Source organism: Aedes albopictus, chromosome 2, assembly GCF_035046485.1.
Source record: "Aedes albopictus strain Foshan chromosome 2, AalbF5, whole genome shotgun sequence".
Lineage (NCBI taxonomy): Eukaryota > Metazoa > Arthropoda > Insecta > Diptera > Culicidae > Aedes > Aedes albopictus.
In genome coordinates this window covers 261,440,050-261,466,491 of record NC_085137.1, presented here as the reverse complement: position 1 = coordinate 261,466,491, position 26,442 = coordinate 261,440,050, and the positions used below count along the sequence as shown (strand labels likewise).

Here is a 26,442-nt window from a genome sequence, read left to right as displayed (position 1 = left end):
CGCTTCAAGTCATCTGTCAAAGTCAAATGAGACGAATTCAATTCAGTTTGCTTACACACCACACGAATTGAACAATGTAAACACTTGCTTCCACTCAGATGCATTCAAGAGGACACTCAAGCCATTTGCTCAGTCTAAACACATCATTCCATTAGATTAAATATGTTTGAGAATTTAGCAAGCGAAATGCTCGTTTTAGTTGAACAATGTAAACCGGGCATAACGCTCACTTGAAAGCTGTTTTCAGTTTGTGGGGACGAAAATAACTAATGCAGCCGAGTATAGGTGTGACGTCTCAGGGTATGATAGCACATTTGGGAATGTTTTCGGAGAAATCGTTTAAACCATTTTGTATTCATATTGAGCCAAACTAATCTGGCACGAATGGTACACACATTTATTGATGATGACTTTCCAATATGTGCAATACGATAGACAAACGCGCTTCAAAATAGTTGATAATTTATATGAAACCCTAACCTATTAACGACACTTATCCATTCGCAATGCAAAATAGTATGCATTTAAATTCGAACTAAATAAGAAATGTTACCATACTGATATCGCACATTGGTTTTCCTCTTTGTTGAATGGTATGAGTAAAAGAATGATTATTTTGGTTTGGAAAGTCACATTAGACAGGAGATAATGAGAATCCGTTAAATAAAATAAGTAGGAAAGCAAGAAATGCGAACGTTCTACTCTCTCCTAGGCTTCCGTTTCTTGACTCCTCCTTCTGCTTCCTTCGTCGTTGGACTATTATCTGCGTGCAGATCATCAGCTACCTCTTTGCCTTCCGGGACACCTTCAGTCTCATCTGCTTCCTCTTCATCTTCATCTTCTTCCTCGTCTTCGTAGTTATCGTTTTCCGCCTCTTCTGCATCTGCGGCTTCTGATTGCAACCGGTCTTCTTCGTTTGAGTTTAGGTTGGCTTTCGATTTGACTGTGTCATCTTTGGCTTCACTGTCATCAGGAACATACTCATCGGTTTTCTTGGCACGTGCCGTTGGAGACGCTGTGCTCTGATTATGAAATTTGAAAAAGAATGATTAGTTACATGTATTTTGACATGTAAAGGCAAATTGTGATTTTGATTTATGGCGGGATCAACGCGTACTGAATTGAATAAAAGTTGTCATACCTTTGAACAAGCCAAGTAGATGAATATTGCTAGCGGTAAACCTACGACTACTAGGAGCACTGCCCACATCCATGGGTTTTCGTTTGTAAATTTCATTACGCGGGATACGACTGTTTCCTAAATGAAAAAAAGCAGAAGAACAGCAGGATATTATGGGGAACTAGCAATACTACTCCAAGTTTGGTAATGCGATGACTCGGAAGCTGTAACAGTTGAACAAGTTGAATATTATCAAACCTCTTTATCTCGGCGCTTGAGCAGGAACCAGACATATGCGATGACAGGGATAGAGCAGTAAACAAAGTACGCGAACCAATATCCTGGTTTGTATCCCATATACCTCATCGCGCGATCCCATAAAGTATTCTGTGTTTATTAAAACCAGAGAGCGTAATGAAATGGTATTGGGTTATATTGACACACGAAATAGGTACGGAATAACTCAAGTGGCCTACAATATTTTTAAAGCTTAAGTGTCGATTATCGAGCGGAGATTTTATGACACAAATCCTTCATTCGGAAAAACGGAGCTGATCTTCTGGTAGTATTCCATGGGGGTTCCATAACGTATTGCACATTAATAAACATTTGTGTAGCCGACATTTTTCCAAAAATTGTCGGAAATTCCATGAATAAGTTTTTGCAGTAGTTTTATCGTAGTGGTAGTATACTGCCCCCACTCGCAAACAGTCCCATATGAATAGGAAACCCAGCAAAGATGGGACTGTTATACGAGTAGCGGCAGTATAGTTATCTACTAAGTATAGTTTAATAAGTAGTGATACATAACACTTGCACATATGTACAACGAAGTAAAAACGGAGGTAAAATAACTTAAAACGCCGTTACGGTGATCACGATTTCTTGAAAATTAGTTACCCGATTTGCAAACTTTTTTTAACTGTTCGTATTTCAAATCTCGAGGTACTGGGACGAAAAAAATTCTACGATAAAAATCCACGTTGAGCGAAAAAGTCGTTGTTTATGGTCCACTGGTATATATTATATGGTATATATTAACCTGCATAATATATAACTCAATACCGACTTTTAAAATTCTTATTTTGTATAGAAAACCTAACATTTATAATATGGTCTATCCCAAAAAAACACCTACTTTTTGGTCGAGCTTTGACGCTCTGTTTTAAATATCTTCAGAGGTTATAAAATTCCGTTCTCTGGTAAAATTACCTCTTCAATAAATTTAAATACATATCCAATTGAAAAAAAATGCAAATTATCATCTTTATGTATTTTTTATTTGCGTAATTGTTCTTTGAAGACGCATAAGAGAGGTCCTCGAAAAATGGCTCTTATTCATTTTTAAGAATTGCGCTAAACTGCGGAGAGAATTTTTCTTGATAAAAATAATTGTCCTATATCATGAGCATTCTGGAAAAGAATATACTTGCGGAAAAATAAGAGAAAAAATTGAATACCTATTTTCCCACAGTTTTCGCAATTTAAAATTTTTAGGAGGTGTCCAAAATTTTAAAAACATATGTGCAATATTTGAGATAAAATTCCAAGTTAAATGATTATTTTTTTGAAAAACAGAACTGCCATTCTTTACTTAGAAGATTTTTATAGTATTTCCAAAAATAAAGTTATGTTTATTCCGAACAGATTATTTTTTAGACAATTGTGAACGTTTATAGTATAGGTGATTAAACCAAATTAGCAAGACATTTGTGTAATGCAACGTACTCGGCAACGTGTACGTATCGTACACAACACACAAACCAATAAGTCTACAGTAGATCCTACCAGGGTGCGATGCCGCCATTTTTAAGAATCCAACATCTTGTATGTAAACATTTGTGTATCCACAAAGAATTCCATTGTGGATACACGATAGATGTTGCTCCTGTCAGATGTATTAGGTGGGATTAGGGTTGCCACATACGTGGCAGATCCAATCTTTCCCCCGCCTATACTGCCACTATTCACATAACAGTCCCATGTTTTCTGGGTTTCCTACAGAGCTTACAATTCTCATTTTAAAGAGTGAAATTCAGCGTGAATTCTGAAAATTCTCAACTGAGGAATCAAAATAAAATTCATTTTGGTGAATGAATTTTCTCACTTATTCATTAATTTTTCTGTCACTGACTATTTTCACTGAGAAATATAACTAGACCGTAACTCTCGATTATTCTTCCAATCACCTCAAAACATGTGTATAGTAGTTAATTAGAATACTAACACCGACGAACCGACGTGACAGTGGTGATTCAAAACTGTCCCCCCCCCCCAAATTTAACGGTCGACCAGTGAAGCGAGCGAACGCTTCTGTCAAATCAGCGCAGACACGAACCTCTTCCTATATGAATACACGGGGGTTTGAAATCATGCTACCAAAACAACGCGAATCGTTATAGAGGAGGCGGTAGTGTTCTACTATTTTTCATCATGGCGTCGGGGACAACAAATTTGAATTTATTTGTTCTAGCTGTCACGTCGGTTCGTCGGTGATACTAATTTACTGCTCTATTTGTCCATTAAGTCGGATTGTGCGTCTGTTAACAGAAATTGGACATTTTACGACGAGCGAAAAAATATTCGTGACAGAGAATTGAATGAAAACAGAGAGGCATTCAGCTGACAATGAATGTGGCCAAACACGAATGAAAAAATAAGAATGTCAATCTTCACTTTCAAACTTCTGGAATGGACTACCAACGACTGTCAAGCAGGAGCGTCGGTTAATGGTCTTCAAACGTGCTGTAACTAGATTGTAGTATACCTAGAGTTAGAGCAGATTAATAGTAGTTACTTGATAATCGAATTTTGTTGTTCCTAATGTAAATCTTCAGTAGTTTAGTTTTGTTTCCTTGCCCTGATATAAAGTATATGTATACTGACAGGATACCGTATTCAATAAAATTACAATTACAATTACAATTACTTCGAATTTTTTACATACTGGTTTCCCATTCACATGTGACTGTTGAGCGAATGGGGGCAGTAACCCTTTACCCAATAGTACTTTCCAATAAATCATTCAGAGTTTTTGGAATGATATGGGAAGCAGCTCCTATAAATTTTCAACTTACCGCTTCTCTATCGATGAGCTTTCTCTTCAAATCATAGGTTTGTGCTGCCCAATCTCTAGCCAGGGTTTCATCATCGACGATGATGAGGTTATCAAAAAGAATATCACTGGACATTGACCAAAGTTCGATACCAATGGCGGCCTACGAGAAAATCAAAACATGAAACTCACTCGTCATGGTTTTAAACCTTATAGCTTACAATGGTAGTCATCTTGAAGGGGTTTTTGTCTTCGAAGAAGTCCGGGTTAGGTATTTTCCTCGGAGCCCACTTGCCCTGATAGTTGGGGTTATCAATAAGTGGTGCACGCCATTTGCCTTTGTAGTTGGGATTGGAAACCATGGGTGCCTTCCATAGGCCACATCCGACTGCCTTTTCACAAGCGGGATTAGCAATGAGCGGTGCTTCCCACTCTCCGTCCATTTCCACATCCCAATCAGCTGGCTTTTCCGCATTGGGGTCAGGAATCATTTCTTCAACGTCATCGAGCCATCCTTCCGGCTTGGACGCGCTGGGATCAGGGATTTGTGGTGGTTCATCTTCATTCCAGTCGTCCGGCTTGTTGGCATCAGGGTCCGGAATCTTTTCCCGTTCATCCCAATTTTCCGGCTTGAAGTCGGTTGGGTCATCGATTTCCTTCGGAGGATTTACCGGAGGCGTGAACTCGGTAAACAGTGAACCCTCATTGATTATTTTATGGTCAACACGGATTACATAAGTATTATCTGGGCGTACCACGAGCTGGTACAGATGCGGTTGCTTGTCCTTAAATGGGTCATCCAGACGATCCCTGTAACGGTAAAAGTGATGTAAAAAAATGTATACAATTGCATCATTTAGCAATGGAAAGCGCAAGCTATAAACGTTGTTACTCACTTTGCTTTCCTGCAATGCTTTTCTGTGATGGTACCGTTAATGGGATTAACATGGCGGAAAATAAAATGCAACTTGATATCATTGCCACATTTATCTGGCCCAAACATGATCGTGTAGGGTGTTTTGTCCCTGAACTGTGAAAGCAATGTGAAAAACAGATTAGTCACTATTTTTCAGCTATGTAGGGGCACAATGGACACCTTAGCAAACATGTTTTTATAGAACTGCAAAATAAACTAAAGATGTTAGTACACAGGTCAACTGTTTGACAACCACAAATCAATGCTCAAACATCTGGTTTGACTCGATCGAATTTTCATTAGTAGGTATCAAACCGATGCTCTTTTAGTTCATTCCTCGTCAAATGTCTGACCGGGTTTCCGAAAATTGAATGGTTTGCGTGAAAATAGGAATGTCCAAAATACCCCTCAAACCCATAGCTATAATATGTTTAACTCTTGAATACGCACCTGTTTAAGATCTGTTGTCTCTTTTCCGGACGAAAGCAGCTTGATGTATGAACCACCGCACTCTTGACCATCCTGTAGGTTCACTTCGTACTGCACTACCAGGGGTTTATCGGAAAAAACGAACGGGCGATTCAGGCGCGATGCAATGGCGGCGTGCTTGGCCTTCGATTTCAGTACCAGACCTAAATCGTTTGGTAGCAGAGGTCTCTTGGGTAGCTCAACGTCCCACTCGCCATCGTACTTGGCGATCTCGTCAGCAGTGTCATCTTTTTTTGCCTGAGATTTGATCCACTTGGAAGCGAATTGTTCCAAATCGTCGAAATGGTCAGCAAAGTAGAACTTGGCAGGGTCAGCGTATGGGCTTTCGTATGAGAGGTCATTCGCAGCTGAGCTTTCGGAGGTATCCTCTTCCGTTTCCACCGTTACTCCATCGTCATCAGCATAGGTCAAATTTGTCAGCAATAAAATGCAAGCGAGCAAAAGAAAGCTTTTTGCTTTTCTTATTTTCATCTGTAGGAGGATTTCAATAATGAGTTCATCACAATTACATTATCAACCATTGCGTAAAAATATGTAATAATGTTTGCAAATCTCAATCTAAACAACATTTCAATGAGTAAATATTTTCGCTACCCCAAAGACTTCCACAACATGATTGCCGAATAAAAAATCCCTAAAGCAAGGATACAAGTGCATGATGATATCTGGAGCTCGATTTGAATAGGTCGTATGTGCTTTTGTCGATATAAAATTCGATCAGTTTATTTTAGTCATTGTAGCAATATGGAAGATATTTTGCAAACTTTTAATAATGGAACAGTAAGCCTGTTTTGTGAGGATTCTGCTGTATGTATCAACTTTGCTCAATTTAACCGGTTTTCGCTATAATAAGCGAATCCAAATGATCGAATTTTTAATCGACAAAAGCACATACGACCTATTCAAATCGAGCTCCAGACATATTCTTTATGATTGACACGACTTTTTTAGCAAAATGTTTTTTGCAATTTCTCATTTTAATAGGCTGTTTTGCCTCACGCAAGTCTGCCAGGAAAAGGCCTACTTTCCTATACCAAATTAACAGTGCTGTAATGGTTTATTACAGCACTGATTTGCGTTGCGTAATGAACCATTACAGCACTGTTTTCAGTTTTGATCAACTTCTTGATGCTTTCTGGACGCAGGTTTGAAAAATTGTGACAACTGCACAGTATAACAGTATAACCTGCTATGATCAGACTTTCTTAAGGGCTGTTTGCAGATCGGAAGGAATTTCTCGGCCTATCTTGATGCATGGGAAAAACCTTGCCTGAATCGCCCAAGAAACCGTTTTTCTTCGATCGCAGTACCCAGTTGCGAAGAAATGACAATTCAAATGGCAATCACTGTAGAAATTTTCTGCCAGGAATCGGTCAAGAAATTTCTTGGGTGATTCCTTTTAAACTCGAAGCTAGGCTTTAAACATGGCTATGAACATCAGTGTGCAGTTTGATGGAAGAGTTATGTTTAAAACCTATCCTTAAGTGGTAAATTATGAAATTGCAAAAAACGTTGTACGCAGCGCGGTGCAGAACTTGATTTTATAGCACTCGTCGTAATTATCCAATGAGGCTTGCCAACGACTCGTGCTGTAATGGTAGTTTACGCAACAAGGTGCAGAATAAAGATTTTTACAGCACGAGTCGTACATAATTACGACGAGTGCTGGAAAAATCGAGTTCTGCACCGAGTTGCGTACAACGTTTTTTGCAATTTCATAAATTACCGCTTGAGGATAGTTTTTAACAAAATTTTTCATCAAACTGTACACTGATGTTCATAGCCATGTTCAAGAAAGTCTGATCGTAACAGGATATACTGTGCATTTGTCACATTTTTTCAGAGCTGCGTCCAGAATTCACCAAGAAGTTGATCAAAACTGAAAACAGTGCTGTAATGGTTCATTACGCAACGCAAATCAGTGCTGCAATGAACCATTACAGCACTGCCAATTTGGTGTGGGAAAGTAGGCCTTTTCCTGTCAGATTTGCGAAGGGTAAAACAGCCTATTATGATGAGAAATTGCAAAAATAGTTATTTATGTAACGAGTTGCAAAAAGTTGATTTTTTCAGCACGAGTCGTACATTTATCCAACGAGGCTTGCCGAGTTGGATAAATACGAAGAGTGCTGAAAAAATCGAGTTTTGCAACGAGTTCCATACAAAATTTTATGCAATGATTTTTTTCATAATGCAACCCATTTGAGTTGCATAATGTTCATAATGCAACTCATTTGAGTTCACGTTTGAGTTGCATTATGAACATTATACAACTATTTTTCATTATGCAACTCATTTCAGTAGCATAATGAGCCAGTTCGGAAAAATTGGCCATTATGATATCAAAATGAGTTATATAAAATGTAAATTATGATACTGAATTGCATAAAAATCTTTATGCAATTCAGTATCATAATTTACATTTTATGTAACTCATTTTGGTATCATAATGGCCCATTTTTTCGAACTGGTTCATTATGCAACTGAAATGAGTTGCATAATGAAAAATAGTTGTATAATGTTCATAATGCAACTCATTTGAGTTGCATTATGAACATTATGCAACTCAAATGGGTTGCATTATGAAAAAATCATTGCATAAAATTTTGTATGGAACTCGTGGCAAAACTCGATTTTTTCAGCACTCTTCGTATTTATCCAACTCGGCAAGCCTCGTTGGATAAATGTACGACTCGTGCTGAAAAAATCAACTTTTTGCAACTCGTTACATAAATAACTATTTTGCAACTCGACACGTTCTGGCACCGAAACGGCCTACTTTTTCTCACTATATCAAACAGTTGCATTATGGTTCATAATGCAACTCATTTCGGTTGCATTATGAACCATAATGCAATTGTTTGATCAACAATCTGAGTTTTCGCCTTGGTTGCCACTGTTTTCACTATAAGAGCTTGCAAAACTGTGACGGTTATAGCACAGCTTTCTTGATCCAAACTTCGGATCTAGTACACTGCAGCACGTGGTCGTTCCGATTGAACTACCGCGAAACATGATGGTGCTAATGGAAATGATTATATTCTAGTGAATTTTTTTGGCCATTGCAAAAAATGTTGTATGCTACTCGTTGCAAAACTCGATTTTTACAGCACTCTTCGTATTTATCCAACTCGGCAAGCCTCGTTGTACGACTCGTGCTGTAAAAATCATCATTTTGCCACTCGTTGCATAAATAACTATTATTCTGCACCTTGTTGCGTAAACTACTATTACCTGCTATTTACCGTAGCTGTCAAATTCAACAATATTTTTTGTTGAATCAAATTCACGATGCAAATAGAATCAATAAAAACATATTTTAGGCCGAAAAATAATGCAGCATTTTTTATTAAAGTACCATCGCAAATTACAATTTTTCGATCAAAAACCAACATTTATTCTTAACTTTTCGAAATATTAATCCATTTTCATAATTCTTGGAGTGGAAGACTCTTATTCTAATAGGTTTCGAACAACCTTGACACCCGAAAGAAAACGTTTGAATTGAGCTCAAAAACTTCAAACCCCACTCGAACTTTTGCCCCACTTTACTGGTTTGTTTTCTCAGAAATTGAATCGATTGTGTTTGATTACGAACGCACTTTCGTTGGAATTTTAATTCCTATGAAAACGGGACCTTTTCATTGCATTACATTTCTGGAAATTCTGAGGTAACAAAATCAGAACTGTACACGCTAAGATCAGCTCGGTATTTTCCCCATCTTTTTACTGAGTTCTCAACAGCAGATTTAACTCGGTACGCTCGGTTATCCCTTTTGCTGAATAATCTGTAAATGAGTTAACGAGCTCTGCAAAGGAACTGTCAAAAATTACAGATGAACGGTAAATATCGTTACTGATGATTGGTAAATATTGATTACCGAGTGTACCGAGTTAAATCTGCTGTTGAGAACTCAGTAAAAAGATGGAAAAAATGCTGAACTCAGCGAAAAATTTACTGAGCTGGAAAATTAGAATCTTAGTGTGTACAGAAATCGATGCTTCATTGCTTCTCAATGATAATGGAGTAGTATGAAATACATTAAATACTAAATATGCGAGTATTGCCGCAATAGGGGCTGTCCATTAATTACGTAAGGGTTTATGGGGGGAGGGGGGGTTCGAGAAATTTTATGTGCCATACAAAAATATTTGGGTTCTCATACAAAAAATCTTACAAGGGGGGGAGGGGTATCGAAAAATCACAAAAATCCCCTTACGTAATAAATGGACAGCCCCAGATCTAAATACTAGCCGCAGTGGCTCATCCGAAAGAAAAAAAAAACACCTGGACCTAAGGGAGATGTTACATTGTAACATTGAGTTTAACTATCTTGAATTCTTGTAATAAATCTAGCAGTAAGGATAGATGATAAAAACATCAGCCTGATGCAGTACACACCAAATGCCAACGTGTTTGGATTCGTTCCGAAACAATAACGAAACACTAGGCTAGTTTGCCATTTAATTTTTACTGAAAGAAGCACACTCTGAGTTCACAAGATAACCTCTAGAAATTGTTCTTACGAAAGTATGATCCTTGAGCTGAAGCCACTTGGGCTGTACCATTTTGCATAAGTCTTGATCGTTGCTGTTCTTTTAAGCTAAATATTGATCTGCGCAATCCTAACCGTAGCTACTGCCTAAATTAATCAGAATTACACTATTTGTAATTTTTATATTCGTCAAATTAAGAATAATAAAAATGTTAACAAGGCTTGTTCAGTCTCTATCAGTATCTATACTGGCAAAAGTTTATTAGGTACACGTTAGGCAGTAGGTACCTATACTACCCCCATTCGCACAACAGTCCCATGTGAATAGGAAACCCAGCAAACATGGGACTGTTATGCGAATAGGGGCAGTATACTGCCGTGAATCGCATATCTGTCCCATTTGCATAGGAAATCCAGCAAAGATGGGACTGATATGCGATTCACGGCAGTATAGGTATGCACATGTAGGGGGTTGTGGGGCAAGATGGCCACCCTGTGTTTTACGCATTATTTCGCAACATTTTTTTTTTTTTTTGAGTTGGTGATGATTATAAACTATGAAACATGTTTACAACTACGAAAAAGATACAATTAGTTTAAAAAATCCATTGTAAATTAGTGTTTGAAGTTTGAGTGCTTAAAAACAGGGTTTTCTTATAATAATCGGTCATGTGTTTTAAGGGTTAATATTCTCCGTGCAGTTGAAACCCGGAATTTTCGACTAGCGAAGTTGGATTTTTCTCCAAATCCGTACGTCGGATCTAACTTCGGAAATGATGCGCTGTATAGCGAACCAGGTTTACTATACAGTGCGCTACTTCCGAAGTTAGGTCCGACGCACGGATTTGGATAAAAATCCAACTTCGCTAGTCGAAAACTACGATTTTCAACTAAATTGAGAATATAGAAATATCGTCGTTTACATATTAAATTGCCCATTGCACGGTGACGTCATCAAGAAATCGCTCTCTTTCTCTCCTACGGGAAATTAGAAAACAACAGGACCAACACCTGTCAAATTTGACAGGTACTGGTCCTGTTGTTTTTAAACTCTCTGAAGGAGCAAAAGAGATAGAATTTCGCTGTGAGGTGGTCTATTATATATTCGAAAGTGCCAATATATGGCTGTTGTTATAGACTGTTTCAGAAATTATAAATACACTTTGTTCATTAAACTATATGAACTGTTCTAATAATTTTTACCAACTTCTTTCAGAGTATAGCATATTGTACTCCATATTTTTATATTTCCTTTCAATTGTCTTGATATTTCAAAGAACAGTCGAGTTCTCTAACATATAACATAATTTTTCAAATTTGCATTTGCACAAAGGTGTTTTTTAATGATATCAACATTTTTTATCTCTAAATACCACAAATTATCTAAATTTTTATCACATTCGCTTTCTCAACAAGTTGTCTACGGAATGCCTTGATCAAAATTTGGGGAAAATCGATAAAAGCATTTCCACAACATTTTTTTCGGAGATCAAGTTTCTTATTTTTTAAGGTTTTCTACGGAACATAAGAACTACCACACAGTTTCTTAGCTTTCCTGAACGCATTTAATCTAAACAAACATATTTTTTCAGCTCATTCGATCCTTCAGATGCCAAAGCTTGTCATACCATAAAAATGAATGCAGTAAGCAGTAATTAAAGCATTCGTTTGCTTAACGTTTGTTGCAACTGGTGTTGTTGAGAAATTTCAAACAAAAAAAAAATGTATACAGAAGGTGGTTCTTGATCAACTATTCCAGTAAAAATTACTCTTACTACCCAGTCTTGTTAGCGATCATAGTCTTTGACACCTTTTCGTCATATAGCCCATATAGCCGAGGCGGTAAACGCACGGGTATTCAGCTTGACCATGCTGGGGGTGACGGGTTCGATTCCCGGTCGGTCCAGGATCTTTTCGTAAAGGAAATTTCCTTGACTTCCTTGGGCATAGAGTATCTTCGTGCCTGCCACACGATATACACATGCAAAATGGTCATTGGCAGAGGAAGCTCTCAGTAAATAACTGTGGAAGTGCTCATAGAACACTAAGCTGAGAAGCAGGCTTTGCCCCAGTGAGGACGTTACGCCAAGAAGAAGAAGAAGAACCTTTTCGTCGATATTCGGCCGCCATTGTCTCCAACATTCACAACACAAGCGATCAAACTACTGTACGGAACAAAAATGTCAAATGAATGCGCTTGACCACGAATGCGCCTTCGGGAGATGATTTGGTTTTTGTTATTCCTGTCTTTCCCATAAAAAGAGCTGTTTTGGATAAATGTATGTGTCGTAATCGATTTATCACACACGAATAAACTAATATTATACCAATATTAATCAAAATTGTCTGAAATCTTGCAAAAAGCGTTAGGGCCGATTTCTTCACCCTGGCTTAGGTGTTAAGCCAGGTTTAACTATATGGGTAAGCCTGGCTTACGAGTTAAGCCGAGGTGAAGAAATCGGCCCTTAGGGCCGATTTCTTCACCTCGGCTTAACCGGTAAGCCAGGCTTACCCATACAGTTAAACCTGGCTTAACGCTTAAGCCAGGGTGAAGAAATCGCCCCTTAGTGTATTTATAATTTCTGAAACAGTCTATAAGTCATGGAAATGAAAGTCAGATATTTTCAATAGGAGGCAATCAGTGAAGTACTAGATTGAAAGTAGTGAGCTGGATTTTTGTATGGCGAGATGATCAATTCTCCATTTCTGCAATGGAATGGTGCAAACAGCGTGGGTTATATGATTTCTTGCCTAATTTGATGCTGGCTGAGCAAAAGTTTAGGTAACTGTGTTGTTATATTATTTATTTCTTGCAACTTCAACAACACAGTAACCCAAACTTTTGCTCAAACAGCATCAAATTAGGCAAGAAATCATATAACCCGCGCTGTTTGCACCATTTCATTGCAGAAATGGAGAATTGATCATCTCACCATACAAAAATCCAGCTCACTACTTTCAATCTAGTACTTCACTGATTGCCTCCTATTCATTATAACTTATAAAAACCCGATTTAATCCACCTATGGTGTACAGAACCCTTCTTACACTTATTAAAACTATTGTTGTATTATTTGTATTTACCATATTAGCATCATGGACCATGGACTGAACTACCAGAAATGCCAGACACCTTCTAGAAACTTGTGTGAAATTAAAAAAAATAGCTTACATATTCTGGAATATTGTATCTTTTGTTAACTGCCAAAAGATCTCGAATCGATTAACAAATGGATAAGAAAACCAGCGAGATACACTTTGTCTAATATCTCTTAATCAGTCGAATAAATTAGAATTCCTGTTTATTTGTAATATGTTATTTATAATTTTATTGAAATCAATAACCTGCTAGTATACACTTTATATGAGGTCAGCATTATTGAATGAACAATAATTTCCCATAGACTGGTCAAAAGCTCATGCTAGATAACAAACGAATATAATAATAAAAAAAGGATTTTATTGAAATACTCTTCGAAAGATATTTCAGTAACCAAATGTCCAATCGAAATAAAATTTCAGGGCCTTTTACAAGGATACTGTAGCTTTCATTTGGTGCTAAGAGAACCCAAACCGGTTGACAGACAGCTCAGATATTTATTATGATACACTTGATCAAAAATCTCTCAAAAGGTTAACTTGTATTACTCTCAAGTACTCTTTGAAAGATATCTCGATAATCAAATGTCCAATCCTAATAAAATTCTATAGGGTTTTACTAAGATGTTGTAGCTTTCATTTGATGCCAGGAGAACCGAAATCGGTTGACAGACGGTTGAGATATTTGTACACTTGGTCAAAAATCTCAAAAAGTTTAGTTGAATAAATCCTAAGTACACTTCGAAAGATATCTCTGTAACAAAATGTCCAATCCTAATAAAATTTCTGAGCAATCTACTAGGATGTTGTAGCTTTCATTTGGTGCCAAGAGAACCCAAATCGATTGACACACGGCTGAGATATTTAATATGATACTTTGTTAAAAATCTTAAAAAGTTTAGTTGTATAACTCCTAAGTACTCTTCGAAAGATATCTCAGTAACCAAATGTCCGATCGTAATAAAATTCAATAGAGTTCTACTAGGATGTTGTAGCTTTCATTTGCAACTAAGAGAATCCAAATCGGATATCAGACGGCTGAGATATTCATCAATATGCTAAATGTCAAAAATCTCTCAAAAAGCTAACCTATATTACTTGAAAGTACTCTTCGAAAGATATCTCGGTAACCAAATGTCCGATCGTAATAAAATTCAATAGGGTTCTACTACTAGGATGTTGTAGCTTTCATTTGCAACTAAGAGAATCCAAATCGGATATCAGACGGCTGAGAAACGTGCGTGACTTTTTTTGTAACATACGCACACACACACACATACACACATACATTAATATTGGGGCAGCAGGGACAGGAGTCCAGGGGCCTGACGAACCCCCCCTTCTGCGAGTCGGGTGGAAGCTTGGGAGTCTTCCCGAAGCGAAAACCGTTCACACACCCGTGTGAATTACCACCTTTGGCGCTTCCTTCGGGGAGTGACCGGGCTTCTGGTCTCCAGACAGCTCAAGAGGAGGATGCCTAGGATGTGGCGGGGGTTCAACAGTGGGCTCTGTTGGATTCCCATAAAAAGCCACACATCTGCAAGCAACTCCGTACAAGCGACCTGGTACCGCTTCCAAAGTGCCTTAGCCCAAACACCCGGCGTGCCAACCGGCACATTAGGATCGACGCCAGTAAGACCCTAATTATGGCAAACTGGCAGCACATGGACATGGACACGAGCAAGGAATACGTATATACTACCAAACGCTACAGAGCTGACAACCGTACTATTCCACTACCCTAGTAAGAATGGGTGACACCTTTCCGAAACGGCGAGTGGGCTAATGGTATGGTTGCCCCCGTCCCGTTAAAACCTTGGCAGGCCTCCAAGTACGTTCCGAACTCGGCACCTTAGCCGGTGGAAGTAGGCTCAGTTGAACATTCCTGACTAATGCCGATCTGGCTCTGAACACGGTTCCCCATAAAGGACCGTGTCAACCCTAGCATGGCCTCACTGCTTGCAAAGATCACCATGGGATCACGATGGCAACTACTTACGACGGGCGAAGATAGCGGCTTGGAGGGGGGACCCAACCAGATGGAGAAGAACAACAATCACACAACAACGGAGGTAGCAGATGATAAGGATGCGAGCGCATTCCTAAGGAGCAGTAGGTTGACACGTTCGCCGGTAGAAACTTTTAGTATCGCGGCAACCGATAACAGCAGCACGCCACGAGGTGGACAACATGGACTCTTCGGAGCAAAAGGGGTAACGAGTCACACCAACACCAACCAAGCGGTAGCACTAAAGGAGGGCCCCCGGTGTCTACACCGAGCAGCAGCACCACTCAAGAAGGCCTACAACTTGCGAGGCCCAAGGTGTCAATGGTGGAGTTGAACAGGAAGGTCATCGAGCTGCACGAATACGTAAAAGGCCGTAACAACGTGCACACTGAGATTAAGCAAAGGGTGTCGAGCCTCAGGTATGCCGTGTTGGAAGCTGACCGCGAGCACACAGCGTTGCGTAAGAGAGCTGAGACTGCTGAAAAGGCTTTGAAGCTGGCTTTGGAGCAGATTGCGGCGGTGGAAGCATCAACAGAGTTACAGGAGACGCCGAAAGGGCGCAGAAATAAGAACTCGAACAAGCGGGATAGAGAAACACCAGGCGAGGAGGAACGCCCGAAGAAGACAAAGAATGTTCAAGGTAGCGAGGAGTTGAGCGACGAGAGAGCCAACAGCGATTGGAACGTCGTCAAAAATCGCAAGGAGAAGAAGAAAAATCAGCCCAAAAAGGAGGAAACGAAAGGGAATAATCGGATCGAAAAAGGTAGAAAGCCGGCTCGAGACGAAAGAAGATCCAAAGAGAACAGGCAAGAACGCCGTCTGCCCCATCGAGAGAGACACATGGGAGACGCCCTGCTGGTCAAGGCAAACGACCAACAGTCGTACGCAGCAATCCTCAAGAAAGTCCGAGAGGATCCGGAGTTGAAGGAACTGGGTGAGAACGTGGTGAGAACCAGGCGCACTCAGCAAGGAGATATGCTCTTTGAGCTGAAGAAGGATCCGGCGATTAAAAGTTCTGCCTACCGAGAGCAGTTCGCCAAGTCATTGGGCGACCTCGTCGGGGATGGTGGGAACGTGAAAGCTTTGTGCCAGGAAGCAACGATCGAATGCCGATACCTGGACGAGATCACAACAGTGGAGGAGCTTGGGCGTGAACTGAAGACGCAATGCGAATTGGGAGAAGAGGTTCTAACGATCCGTCTGACGAAGGGGTACCAAGGCACACAAACAGCGATGATTCGACTGTCGGTGCCTGCGGCAAGGAGTGACCGCAAACGGGTGTTGAGATGCTTCAAGTGCATGGGCTTTGGACACATGTCGGCCAACTGCAAAGGCCCAGACAGATCTGAACAATGCAGAAAATGCGGAGAGAAGGGACACTTTGCGAAGGACTGCTCGCAAGCGCCAAAGTGCATGCTCTGCACAGCGGAAGAAGGAAACGTCCATTCGACGGGTGGATACAAGTGCCCTGTATATAAGAAGGCGATCGCAGGCCAACAGTAATGGAGATAATGCAGATCAACCTGAATCATTGTGATACCGCACAGCAACTGTTGAGGCAGTCAACAACGGAAGCAAAGTGCGATGTTGCGATTATTGCAGAGCCGTACCGAGTTCCTCTCGGTAACAACAACTGGGTGTCAGATAGCACGGGAACGGCTGCTATACAAGTGATGGGAAGATTTCCTATTCAGGAAGTGATTGCAAGCACGTACGAAGGTTTCGTCATCGCCAAAATCAACGGTATCTTCATATGCAGCTGCTATGCACCCCCAAGGTGGACAGCGGAGAAATTCGACCGGATGCTGGAGGAGTTAGCCGACAAGCTGGTTGGACGTAGGCCAGTACTGATCGGCGGAGACTTCAATGCGTGGGCCGTGGAGTGGGGTAGCAAGCTAACCAACGCAAGAGGTTACAGCCTGCTGGAAGCACTAGCGAGGTTGGAGGTACAACTGTGCAACGTTGGCACCGTAAGCACATTCAGGAAAGACGGGCGGGAGTCGATCATCGACATTACCTTCTGCAGTCCATCGCTAGCAAGCAACATGAACTGGAAAGTAAGCGAAGAGTACACCCACAGTGATCACCAGGCGATCTGCTACAGCGTTGGCCAACGGAACCCTACGGCCATGCAGAGAAACAGAACATGCGAGCGAAAGTGGAAGACGAAGGCCTTCGACAAGGACCTCTTCGTTGAGGCACTCCGTATGGACAGTGACACTCCAGACCTAGATGCGGTAGAGCTAACAAGAGCGATTACAAGGGCATGCGACACTACAATGCCACGGAAACGGGAGCCAAGGTACAGACGACGTCCTGCGCATTGGTGGAACGAGACACTCGGCACTCTCCGTGCTGCCTGTCTAAGAGCCAGAAGACGCTACCAGAGGGCAAGAAACCTCCCGGATAGGGAAGAGCGGAAGTTAGCGTTCCAGGAGGCCAGAGCCGCATTTAAAAAGGAGATAATCGTGAGCAAGTCGAACTGTCACAAAGAGCTATGCCGAGAGGCCGACGCAAACCCCTGGGGTGACGCGTACCGAGTCGTGATGGCAAAGATTAAAGGTCCAGCGACGCCAGCAGAAATGTGTCCAGAAAAGCTGAAGGTAATCGTGGAGGGTCTCTTTCCGAAGCACGAACCAACGACGTGGCCACCAACACCGTATGGTGAGGAGGACGAAGCAAGTGCGGAAGCTCGGCAGGTCTCCAATGTCGAGCTGAAGGCAGTAGCGAAAAAACTGAAAGGGAACAAAGCCCCGGGTCCGGACGGGATCCCCAATGTGGCGTTAAAATCGGCGGTCCTAGCTTACCCCGACATGTTCAGGACGGTGATGCAGAAATGTTTGGAAGAAGGCCACTTCCCAGACATATGGAAGGTGCAGAAACTGGTTTTACTGCCAAAGCCTGGAAAACCGCCGGGGGATCCAGCATCGTTTAGACCGATATGCCTGTTGGACACACTTGGGAAGCTGCTGGAGAAGGTCATCCTTAACAGGGTGGTGCCGTTCACAGAAGGAGAACGTGGACTGTCACAGCTGCAGTTTGGATTCCGGAAGGAAAAGTCGACGGTGGATGCTATCCGGACGGTTCTGGAGAAGGCCGAGAAGGCGTCAAAACAGAAGAGGAGAGGAAACCGGTACTGCGCCATAATCACAATCGACGTCAAGAACGCGTTCAATAGCGCCAGCTGGGAGGCCATCGCCGTAGCGCTGCATAGAATGCGAGTTCCAGACTACTTGTGTCGGATCTTGAAAAGTTACTTCCAGAACAGAGTCTTGGTGTACGACACTGAAGCTGGGCAGAGGAGGATGAAAGTGACGGCGGGAGTTCCACAGGGCTCCATCCTCGGGCCAACGCTGTGGAACGCTATGTACAACGGAGTGCTTACGTTGCAGCTACCCACAGGCGTCGTGCTCGTGGGTTTCGCGGACGATATCGTCCTATCAGTAATAGGCGAGACACTGGAAGAGGTGGAGATGTTGGTGGCAGAATCGATCGGCATCATCGAAAACTGGATGGATGGAGTCAAGCTAAAGATAGCCCACCACAAAACGGAGGTACTTTTGGTGAGCAACTGCAAGGCAGTGCAGCGAGTGGAAATCTCCGTCGGAGAACACGTAGTAGCGTCGAAGCGAGAGCTGAAGCACCTGGGTGTGATGATTGACGATCGGCTAAACTTTAATAGCCACGTCGACTATGCCTGTGAAAAGGCGGCGAAGGCGATCAACGCACTGTCGAGGATTATGCCAAACACCGGTGGTCCGAGAAGCAGCAAGAGGCGGTTGCTAGCTAGTGTGTCATCTTCGATACTGCGGTACGGAGTCCCAGCCTGGGGTGCGGCGCTGAAAACAAAGCGAAATCGGATGAAGCTAAACAGCGCGTTCCGGCTCATGGCCATGCGAGTAACGAGCGCGTATAGAACAATATCGTCGGAGGCAGTTTGTGTGATTGCAGGGATGATCCCGATCTGCATCACCTTGGAGGAGGACATCGAGTGCTATGAGCGGAGGAGGACCAGCCAAGTGAGAACGTTGGTGCGAACGGCCTCAATGACAAAGTGGCAACAGGAATGGGATTCCACGGAGAAAGGGAGATGGACCCATCGGCTCATCCCTGATGTGTCGACTTGGGTGAACAGGAAGCACGGAGAAGTGAACTTTCACCTAACCCAGTTTTTGTCTGGTCACGGCTGCTTCAGGCAGTACCTACATCGGTTTGGCCATGCCGCTTCGCCCTTTTGCCCGGAGTGCGAGAACGTGGAGGAGACACCGGAGCACGTAGTGTTCATCTGCCCCAGATTCGAGGAAGTAAGAAGATCGATGCCGACATTAAGCGTGGACAACGTCGTCGACGAGATGTGCCGCACTGAAGAGACGTGGAATGCGATCAGCAGGGCAGTCACAAAAATGCTGACGGAGTTGCAGAGGAAGTGGAGGAGCGACCAGCAAGCTGGGATCGCTTAAAGAGTAAGTGCATAGACGATGAGCACAGTTTAGAAGCGACAAAAAGTGCATGAGCACTATAACAGAAAAGCGCATGAGCGCATTGCCCCCCCTGAAGCAGTCGCATCAGTGGTACCAGGGGGATTGAGGCATCTAGGTGTAGCAGAGTTTTTCCAATCGGTTTTCTCTGCTGGGGAGGTTGGGAGGAAAAAAAAACACATACACACACACATACACACCCACACACAGACATTTGCTCAGTTCGTCGAGCTGAGTTGATTGGTATATGAGACTCGGCCCTGCGGGCCTCGGATCGAAAGTCGTTTTTTCGAGCGGTATTTATACCCTTCTTATGAGTGTAAGAAGGGTAAAAAATACACAGATAACGTAATTATTCTGGGCAAGATGGCCACCAACACGAAACTAACTTTAAACAGTCTCAAAACTTCGTACAAAGTCCAGATACTATGCAAAACTGCAGCAAACAAATTGTTTAGGGGTAGGCGGGGCATAATGAGCAGCTTAAGCATTTGGCCACCAAATCCAGTAAATTAAGCGCAATTAATTTGTAATTTTTACGTATAATCCTCATTTGAACCTTAACTGACAAAAACTAATCGTTGAAATTTCGAATAAAGCTATAAATGTTGCAAAATTTACTGTTTTTAAAAACGTATAAAATCGTGGATTGCGTTTTGGGTGTGGGACATAATGAGCAATCTAGGTGGGGCAGGATGATCAATCCCTGTTTTGTACACAATCAATTGCTAATTGATTGTTCTTGTCAATAATAAAGCATACCGGCAACATCCAATGAGAATTTGAGGGGATTATGGGGTTTAATTTGTAGGGAACTGTAGGGTTCCACGGAGTTTACTATTAAGACATTTTTAAACAGATACTGATTTTTTCAAGCTAATAAATTGAAAATTAATGACAAAACCTTACTATATGCATCGTAACAAAGAAAAACAAAAATGAAATTCGTTTGTTTAAGATGTTAATCATTTTCATCATTTTTTCATCAGTTGCTCATTTTGCCCCACCCTACTATCAACTTTTTAAAGTCTATTTTTTTAACAAAATAATTATACAAATATTTTGAAAGTATTACATGACCCAGGAAATATCAATAAACTTGATAGATACCCACTACGTTCTTATTTCGATTCCAAAACCTTATTTTAGGTCAGCTGATTCTTATAATATTTTCCCCAGTACATGACCCATTCACGCATTTTGATTATTTTTTCAAAGAAAACTACTTTTTTGACAAATGTTTCGTCACCAATTCATTCTTCCCGTAACGTGGGTAGATCACCTAAAAACGGTGCGTTACGGTGTAAGATCTACCACATTGCATCAAATTTTAATCTTGCTATTTTACTTCCTAAAGTGGTAGCATACCAGATTGAAATTTGATGTATTTTTGTAATGGTTATGTTTAAATTTATGTTTTGTTTTTAACTTCTAATAAACCTTTTTGTTTCAGGAGGATTCAGGTAATTTCATTGTATAATACTACCATGTTTTAAAAAATAGTAACTGTAACGAGCGTATCACTTATGCCTTATTCAGTATATATTACTTAATCCTTTATTCTGTTTTCAGTGAAGCACCACCATTCCTGGCGCACTAATTAATATTCTTTAGCAAATCACCGTATACATCACCATAATAATACATGCGAACATGTTTTAATATCTATATCGTTATCTGAAAGCGTTTGGTACTTTCCCCTCGATTTCAAGGTGTAGAATGTTTTCAAATATTGACTATGTTGAAATCTTTCTATCCCTTGAAATCTTCTCTGCGGTACATGCTGCGCAGTTGGCCTGGCCGTTAGACAAGAAAAATGATAGACTTGAAAAGTCTTCATTTTCCAGGATGCATTCAAGTAATGGCTGCGTTCAAGGTTGCAACCATTCATTTGCAAAAATTTACATTCATTTGCTATTATCTCAGTTCAGAAGCATGCTATCGAAAAACAATGTATGGATGAATTTTACCTTGTAGTTTTATCTAAAAGTTTGCCGAATAACATTGGGGTCGCAAACGTATACCAAAGTCGTGAGCGAGCTGTGAAGGCAACTCTCCACGCGGTGAATATAAATTTCATTCACGCTGTGGAGAGTTGCCTTCACAGCTCGCTCACGACTTTGGTATACGTTTGCGACCCCAATGTTATTCGGCAAACTTTCAGATAAAACTACAAGGTTAAATTCATCCATACATTGTTTTTCGATAGCATGCTTCTGAACTGAGATAATAGCAAATGAATGTAATTTTTTGCAAATGAATGGTTGCAACCTTGGCTGCGTTAGTGTGAGATTAGATTAGATTAGATTAGAAATGTTTCGTCACCAATTCATTGGATTTCAGATTTTTAAGCTACAGCCAATCAATTTGTTTTGAAAATTTGGAAATTGACAGTGAAAATACAAGGTGCTCATTATGCCCCACCTGCTCATTATGCCCCGCCTACCCCTATATCAACTGGTGCTAGGAAAATTGATTGCGACGGAGATGCTACCTCATCACAACTTTGGGGTTATTTGCTATTGAGAAGCGATTATGTTTCTTGAATATTTTAGTCTGATGCAAGAAAATTATAGCTAAAATCACTGCTAAAGTTCGTGTTACAATAAGTTTATGCATCTGCACAAGCATTGTTTCAAGAAAAGCACATTTGCTAAAAAAATACAATAAAATGTATTTAATCATTTTTAATTACCTAATCATTTATTTAATTTAATCATCGCAAATTTTCAAAGAAATGTCTATGAATTTTGTCACATGTTTCCTTGACCCGATAAATGTACAAGATGGTTCACGTATGATTAATAAATTCGATTACAAGCATTGTCATAGAGAAAATATTTGCAAAAAGCGAAACCTCTTTAGCCCTTTCCTTCCCACGACTTTGAACGGCTATATCTATGCCAAAAAAGCGTTTCCGAAAAAAGTGGTAGAACAAAAGTTATTGCAAATTGGCTAAATTTTTCGAAATCAATGAAAAAAATTTTGGTTGTAAATCAATAGGTTTTTGATTGTTTATCAATAGTTCAACTATTGAAACAAGTAGGTAGTAATTGGGTTAACCTTATGAGGTTATAACCATATTCTAAAAATTATTGCATCATATTCATCTAATTCTGTTTGTCCGGAGTTCGTCGAAAATCGATGGTGCTCTAGAGCAACCATGGGAAGTAGAGGGTTAGGGAAGGTGTTCCGAATTATTCGATCTTGATGTATTTCGATTACCTAGGGATTAAAACACAATAATTGTCAAAATTAAACACTGTGGTCAACTTGCCCCGAGGGGGTGCCCGTCTTGTCCCATATAGCGAAATTTTCATGTCAAAACACACATTTTTTAAATAAATTTTAGCATTCAAAGTGAAAAATAAAATGCTTTTTGTGTTAAGAGGGTAGAAAAGACATGAAATGAAGCGGATGATTGTTAATTAGATATATTTTCATTATAGTTACTGCTCCTTCGAGGCCTAAGCTTAGGGTGACCAATGGGTCACTGACCATCTTGCCCCCTAACTCCCTATGTTTTTGCTACCAACTGAAGATACACACTACAGAGATTACTCTCATGCTGTTAAAATTCGAATAGGTATCCGAGCAAAAACATAAACATTTGGATTTCGGACCAGTTTGAGAGCTTGAGCTTGAGAGAGAGCTTGATTGACCGCCCGTGGATGCTACTCCAGTATCGCCAGACCAGCTACACTCACACAAGGACCAATGAGAGATAACTGCCGGGGACTAGCAGGCATCTTCAGTGTGTGAACGTTGGTGATCTTCTATTTTTAGGGCGATAATGGCGCCTGCCACGTCAGGTTGCAGGTCAATGTGGGGAAGGGGTAAGGAAGTGATGATTGCAATCGTTTGTATCCACATCTGGCCGAATATACCTCTGCGCCAGCACAAATTCATGCGGATGTTGGAGTGTTGGTGGGAATTGGTTGGTAGAAGGTTCACACATTGGTGTGTGGATACCAGAGGAAGGTGATAGAATTGTGTGTTTTTATTATTTTGAAGATGTGCGGCACAGTTCGCTTGATTGCATAACTTGTAGGCGTTTTTCTAATAGGATTGTGACACTGTGCTGTGAAAGTTTGGAAGGAAGGGAAACGGCTTTTTCAACCCGTTTCTGTTCTAGCGACGGCTATGAACATCTTTATATACATGAGTTGTATATGTAGAGAGCAGAGAGAAAGTGTATAGAAAGATACAAAGTAGGAGGAAAGGGACGGGCCAGGGATTGAACCCAGGACCTTCTGCATATAAATCAGAAGCGGTAGCCACTAGACCACCAAGCCCGTCTTCATTTGGATTTCGGACCAGTTTGGTGTACATATTCAGAATATGGAATTATGTAAATAAGTAAATTATATAGTAAATAAGTAATATTATGAAATCTCACAATTATTGTAAGATTTCATGATAATGTAGCGCATTGCTATACCTATACTAAGGTGACATTGGGTATTATTGCCAGGTTTGTTCTCTTCGTCATCAGGGGTTTTTGTTGGCCAACTTGCTTGAAACTTGGTCGTATAATTGAGCTTAGTTGGGAAAGATTCGAGGCCAACTTTGAGTTCAACAGATTTCAAAAAAATACTTCATGACGAAGAGAACAAAACTGCCGAAAATACTTTAGTTCCCCTATTACCTATCAATCCAAAAAATGATAAAATATAGATACAAATCATAAAAAAAGGCAATTTGATTTGATTCCGTGCGGCATAATGAAAAAAGTACCAAAAATCAAATCCCGCTGTACTTATCAGTGTTACAATCGTTTTTTTTTAACTTTTTATTGTCCTGAGATTTTTTACATGTATTTTTTGCAATTTTAATTTGTTTAAGAACGATAACTGGTTACAAAACATAAGCTCAGAGAGCACGTTCAATTAAATTCTAATTTGTAGATTATGTAGTGCGATAACTAAACTACTATCACCACACCAAGGTTTTGCAACACGGACTATCGAAATCAATAAAAGAAATCTTTCCCTCACACCCATTTTCGAGGGTTTACGTGGACTTTACCGCACTTTGTTCTATTTATGAACCACATTCAAATCCTATTAACCGGCACATCAGAGCAATCAATATTTTGATGCCAGCGCTCCATACGTCGATAGTAAGCGGGCGATATATTTACTGTGACTGGACATTTTTCCGGCTTCCAGGGGCAAAAATTTGAAATTGCTTTGCGATGTAGCTCTCCCTGCCATTCGGTCGGCTGACTCAGTAAATTGACAATTTTCAGCTCCCAAATCAAATAGAATAGTTCTTTTTTAAACTTACCTTACTGTAGCGAATGAGGAGGAAAATAATTCCTCAACGGCAATGAAAAACGTGACACCAAATTACACAAAAAAAAAGTGATCCAATTAATTAAGGATAGAAGGAAAATTCGGTTTGATGTTTTGCAGAAGAACGTCTACTTTCGGATGACTTCGGTGGATTTTTATTACCTTTTTTTTATTACCTTTTTACCTTTGATTTTTATTACCTTTTTCTTGCCTTTTTTCAAAGTGACATTCATTTTCTTCCATTTTACCACTATCCTTTTTTACCGAATGACAACCCGGCTGGCTGGTGCACGGAAAAAATAGATTTTTCGAGCAGTATTTATAGAGCTTGCTGACGTTTATTCACCTTTCTCTTTCAAACGTGCAGGCGGAATAGGATTTGTTGTCATCAGGAAAGGTTTCTCGATGAAAACAAATCCTATCCCGCCTGCATGCTTGAAAGAGAGATGCGAATAAACGTCAGCAAGCTCTATTGTCGGGCCACCAACCGGACGTCGCACAATCAAGTCGCGATGCGACCCAACTCGCGACGTTTTTGAATCATGTAAAAAATATTGGTGATTTGATGTTGCATGAAGAAGAAGAAGAAGAAAAGCGATGATGTTTTGAAAAATCCCTATCTCTATAACACAGGGGAAGATTTTAAAATGCCTCCGGGAATGCCTCTATAAAATCTAAAACAAAATCTACCCAAGTAACCATTAAGCCGTAAAAATGGCATTAAATTGGTTCTATAGTGGAATATAGAACCTGGCTAATTGGTTCTATATCCTCTAATAGAGCTGCTCAAAAACCACTTTCGGACTTGGCTTCGTGGTTACTTGGGATTGTTGTCAATAGAGTTAATAAACTATAGAACACGAATGTCGCTGCTGTTCCCTTTGTTCTCGTTCGCAAACATGACTGCATACTTTTTCACTTTGACACTTATATCCCTCCATGGTATGTTGCACCAAGCGAAAAGAAGAAGTTTTGACATCCGAGCCACAGACAAACAGACGTAACACCTTGAACCTGGTGGAAAAGTTGCATGAATCACTGTGTTGTGCAATATCGTCAACAGAAGGCGCTAATGCGAAACATCAAACGCATAGAAAAACGATGCGCGCGCCTCTGGTTGTGAAAACCACAACTATGAAAATTTTAAATCTGGAGCTCGATTTGAATAGGTCGTATGTACTTTTGTCGATTAAAAATTCGATCAGTTGCATTCGCTTATTATAGCGAAAACCGTTGAAATTGAGCAAAGGTGATACATACAGCAGAATCCTCACAAAACAGGCTTTCTGTTCCATCATTAAAAGTTTACAAAATATCTGCCATATTGCTACAATGACTAAAATAAACTGATCGAATTTTATATCGACAAAAGCACATACGACCTATTCAAATCGAGCTCCAGAAATGATCGTTAAAAGCGTGGTCGATGGAAATTTCGCAAGTGTTACGTCTGTTTGTCTGTGTCCGAGCGGTGTGCCGTTTAC

General features: G+C 40.5%; 1 protein-coding gene across 2 annotated transcripts; it reads right to left on the bottom strand.

The window, feature by feature from the left end:
* Positions 1–347: 347 nt before the first annotated feature.
* LOC109621324 (calnexin) lies at positions 348–25,112 on the bottom strand. 2 transcript variants are annotated; one of them, XM_062851672.1, is made up of 7 exons: positions 24,951–25,112; positions 5,542–6,051; positions 5,072–5,205; positions 4,397–4,985; positions 4,198–4,338; positions 1,379–1,507; positions 348–1,022 (listed from the first exon to the last, which is right to left on the bottom strand). In XM_062851672.1, the coding sequence occupies exons 2-7, from the start codon at positions 6,049–6,051 to the stop codon at positions 699–701; spliced, it is 1,827 nt and encodes a 608-aa protein (XP_062707656.1). In that variant the 5' UTR covers positions 24,951–25,112; the 3' UTR covers positions 348–698. The 2 variants fall into 2 exon arrangements, with proteins under 2 accessions (XP_062707656.1, XP_062707657.1); XM_062851673.1 differs by lacking the exon at positions 1,379–1,507 and adding an exon at positions 1,142–1,258.
* Between the last annotated feature and the right edge of the window lie 1,330 nt (positions 25,113–26,442).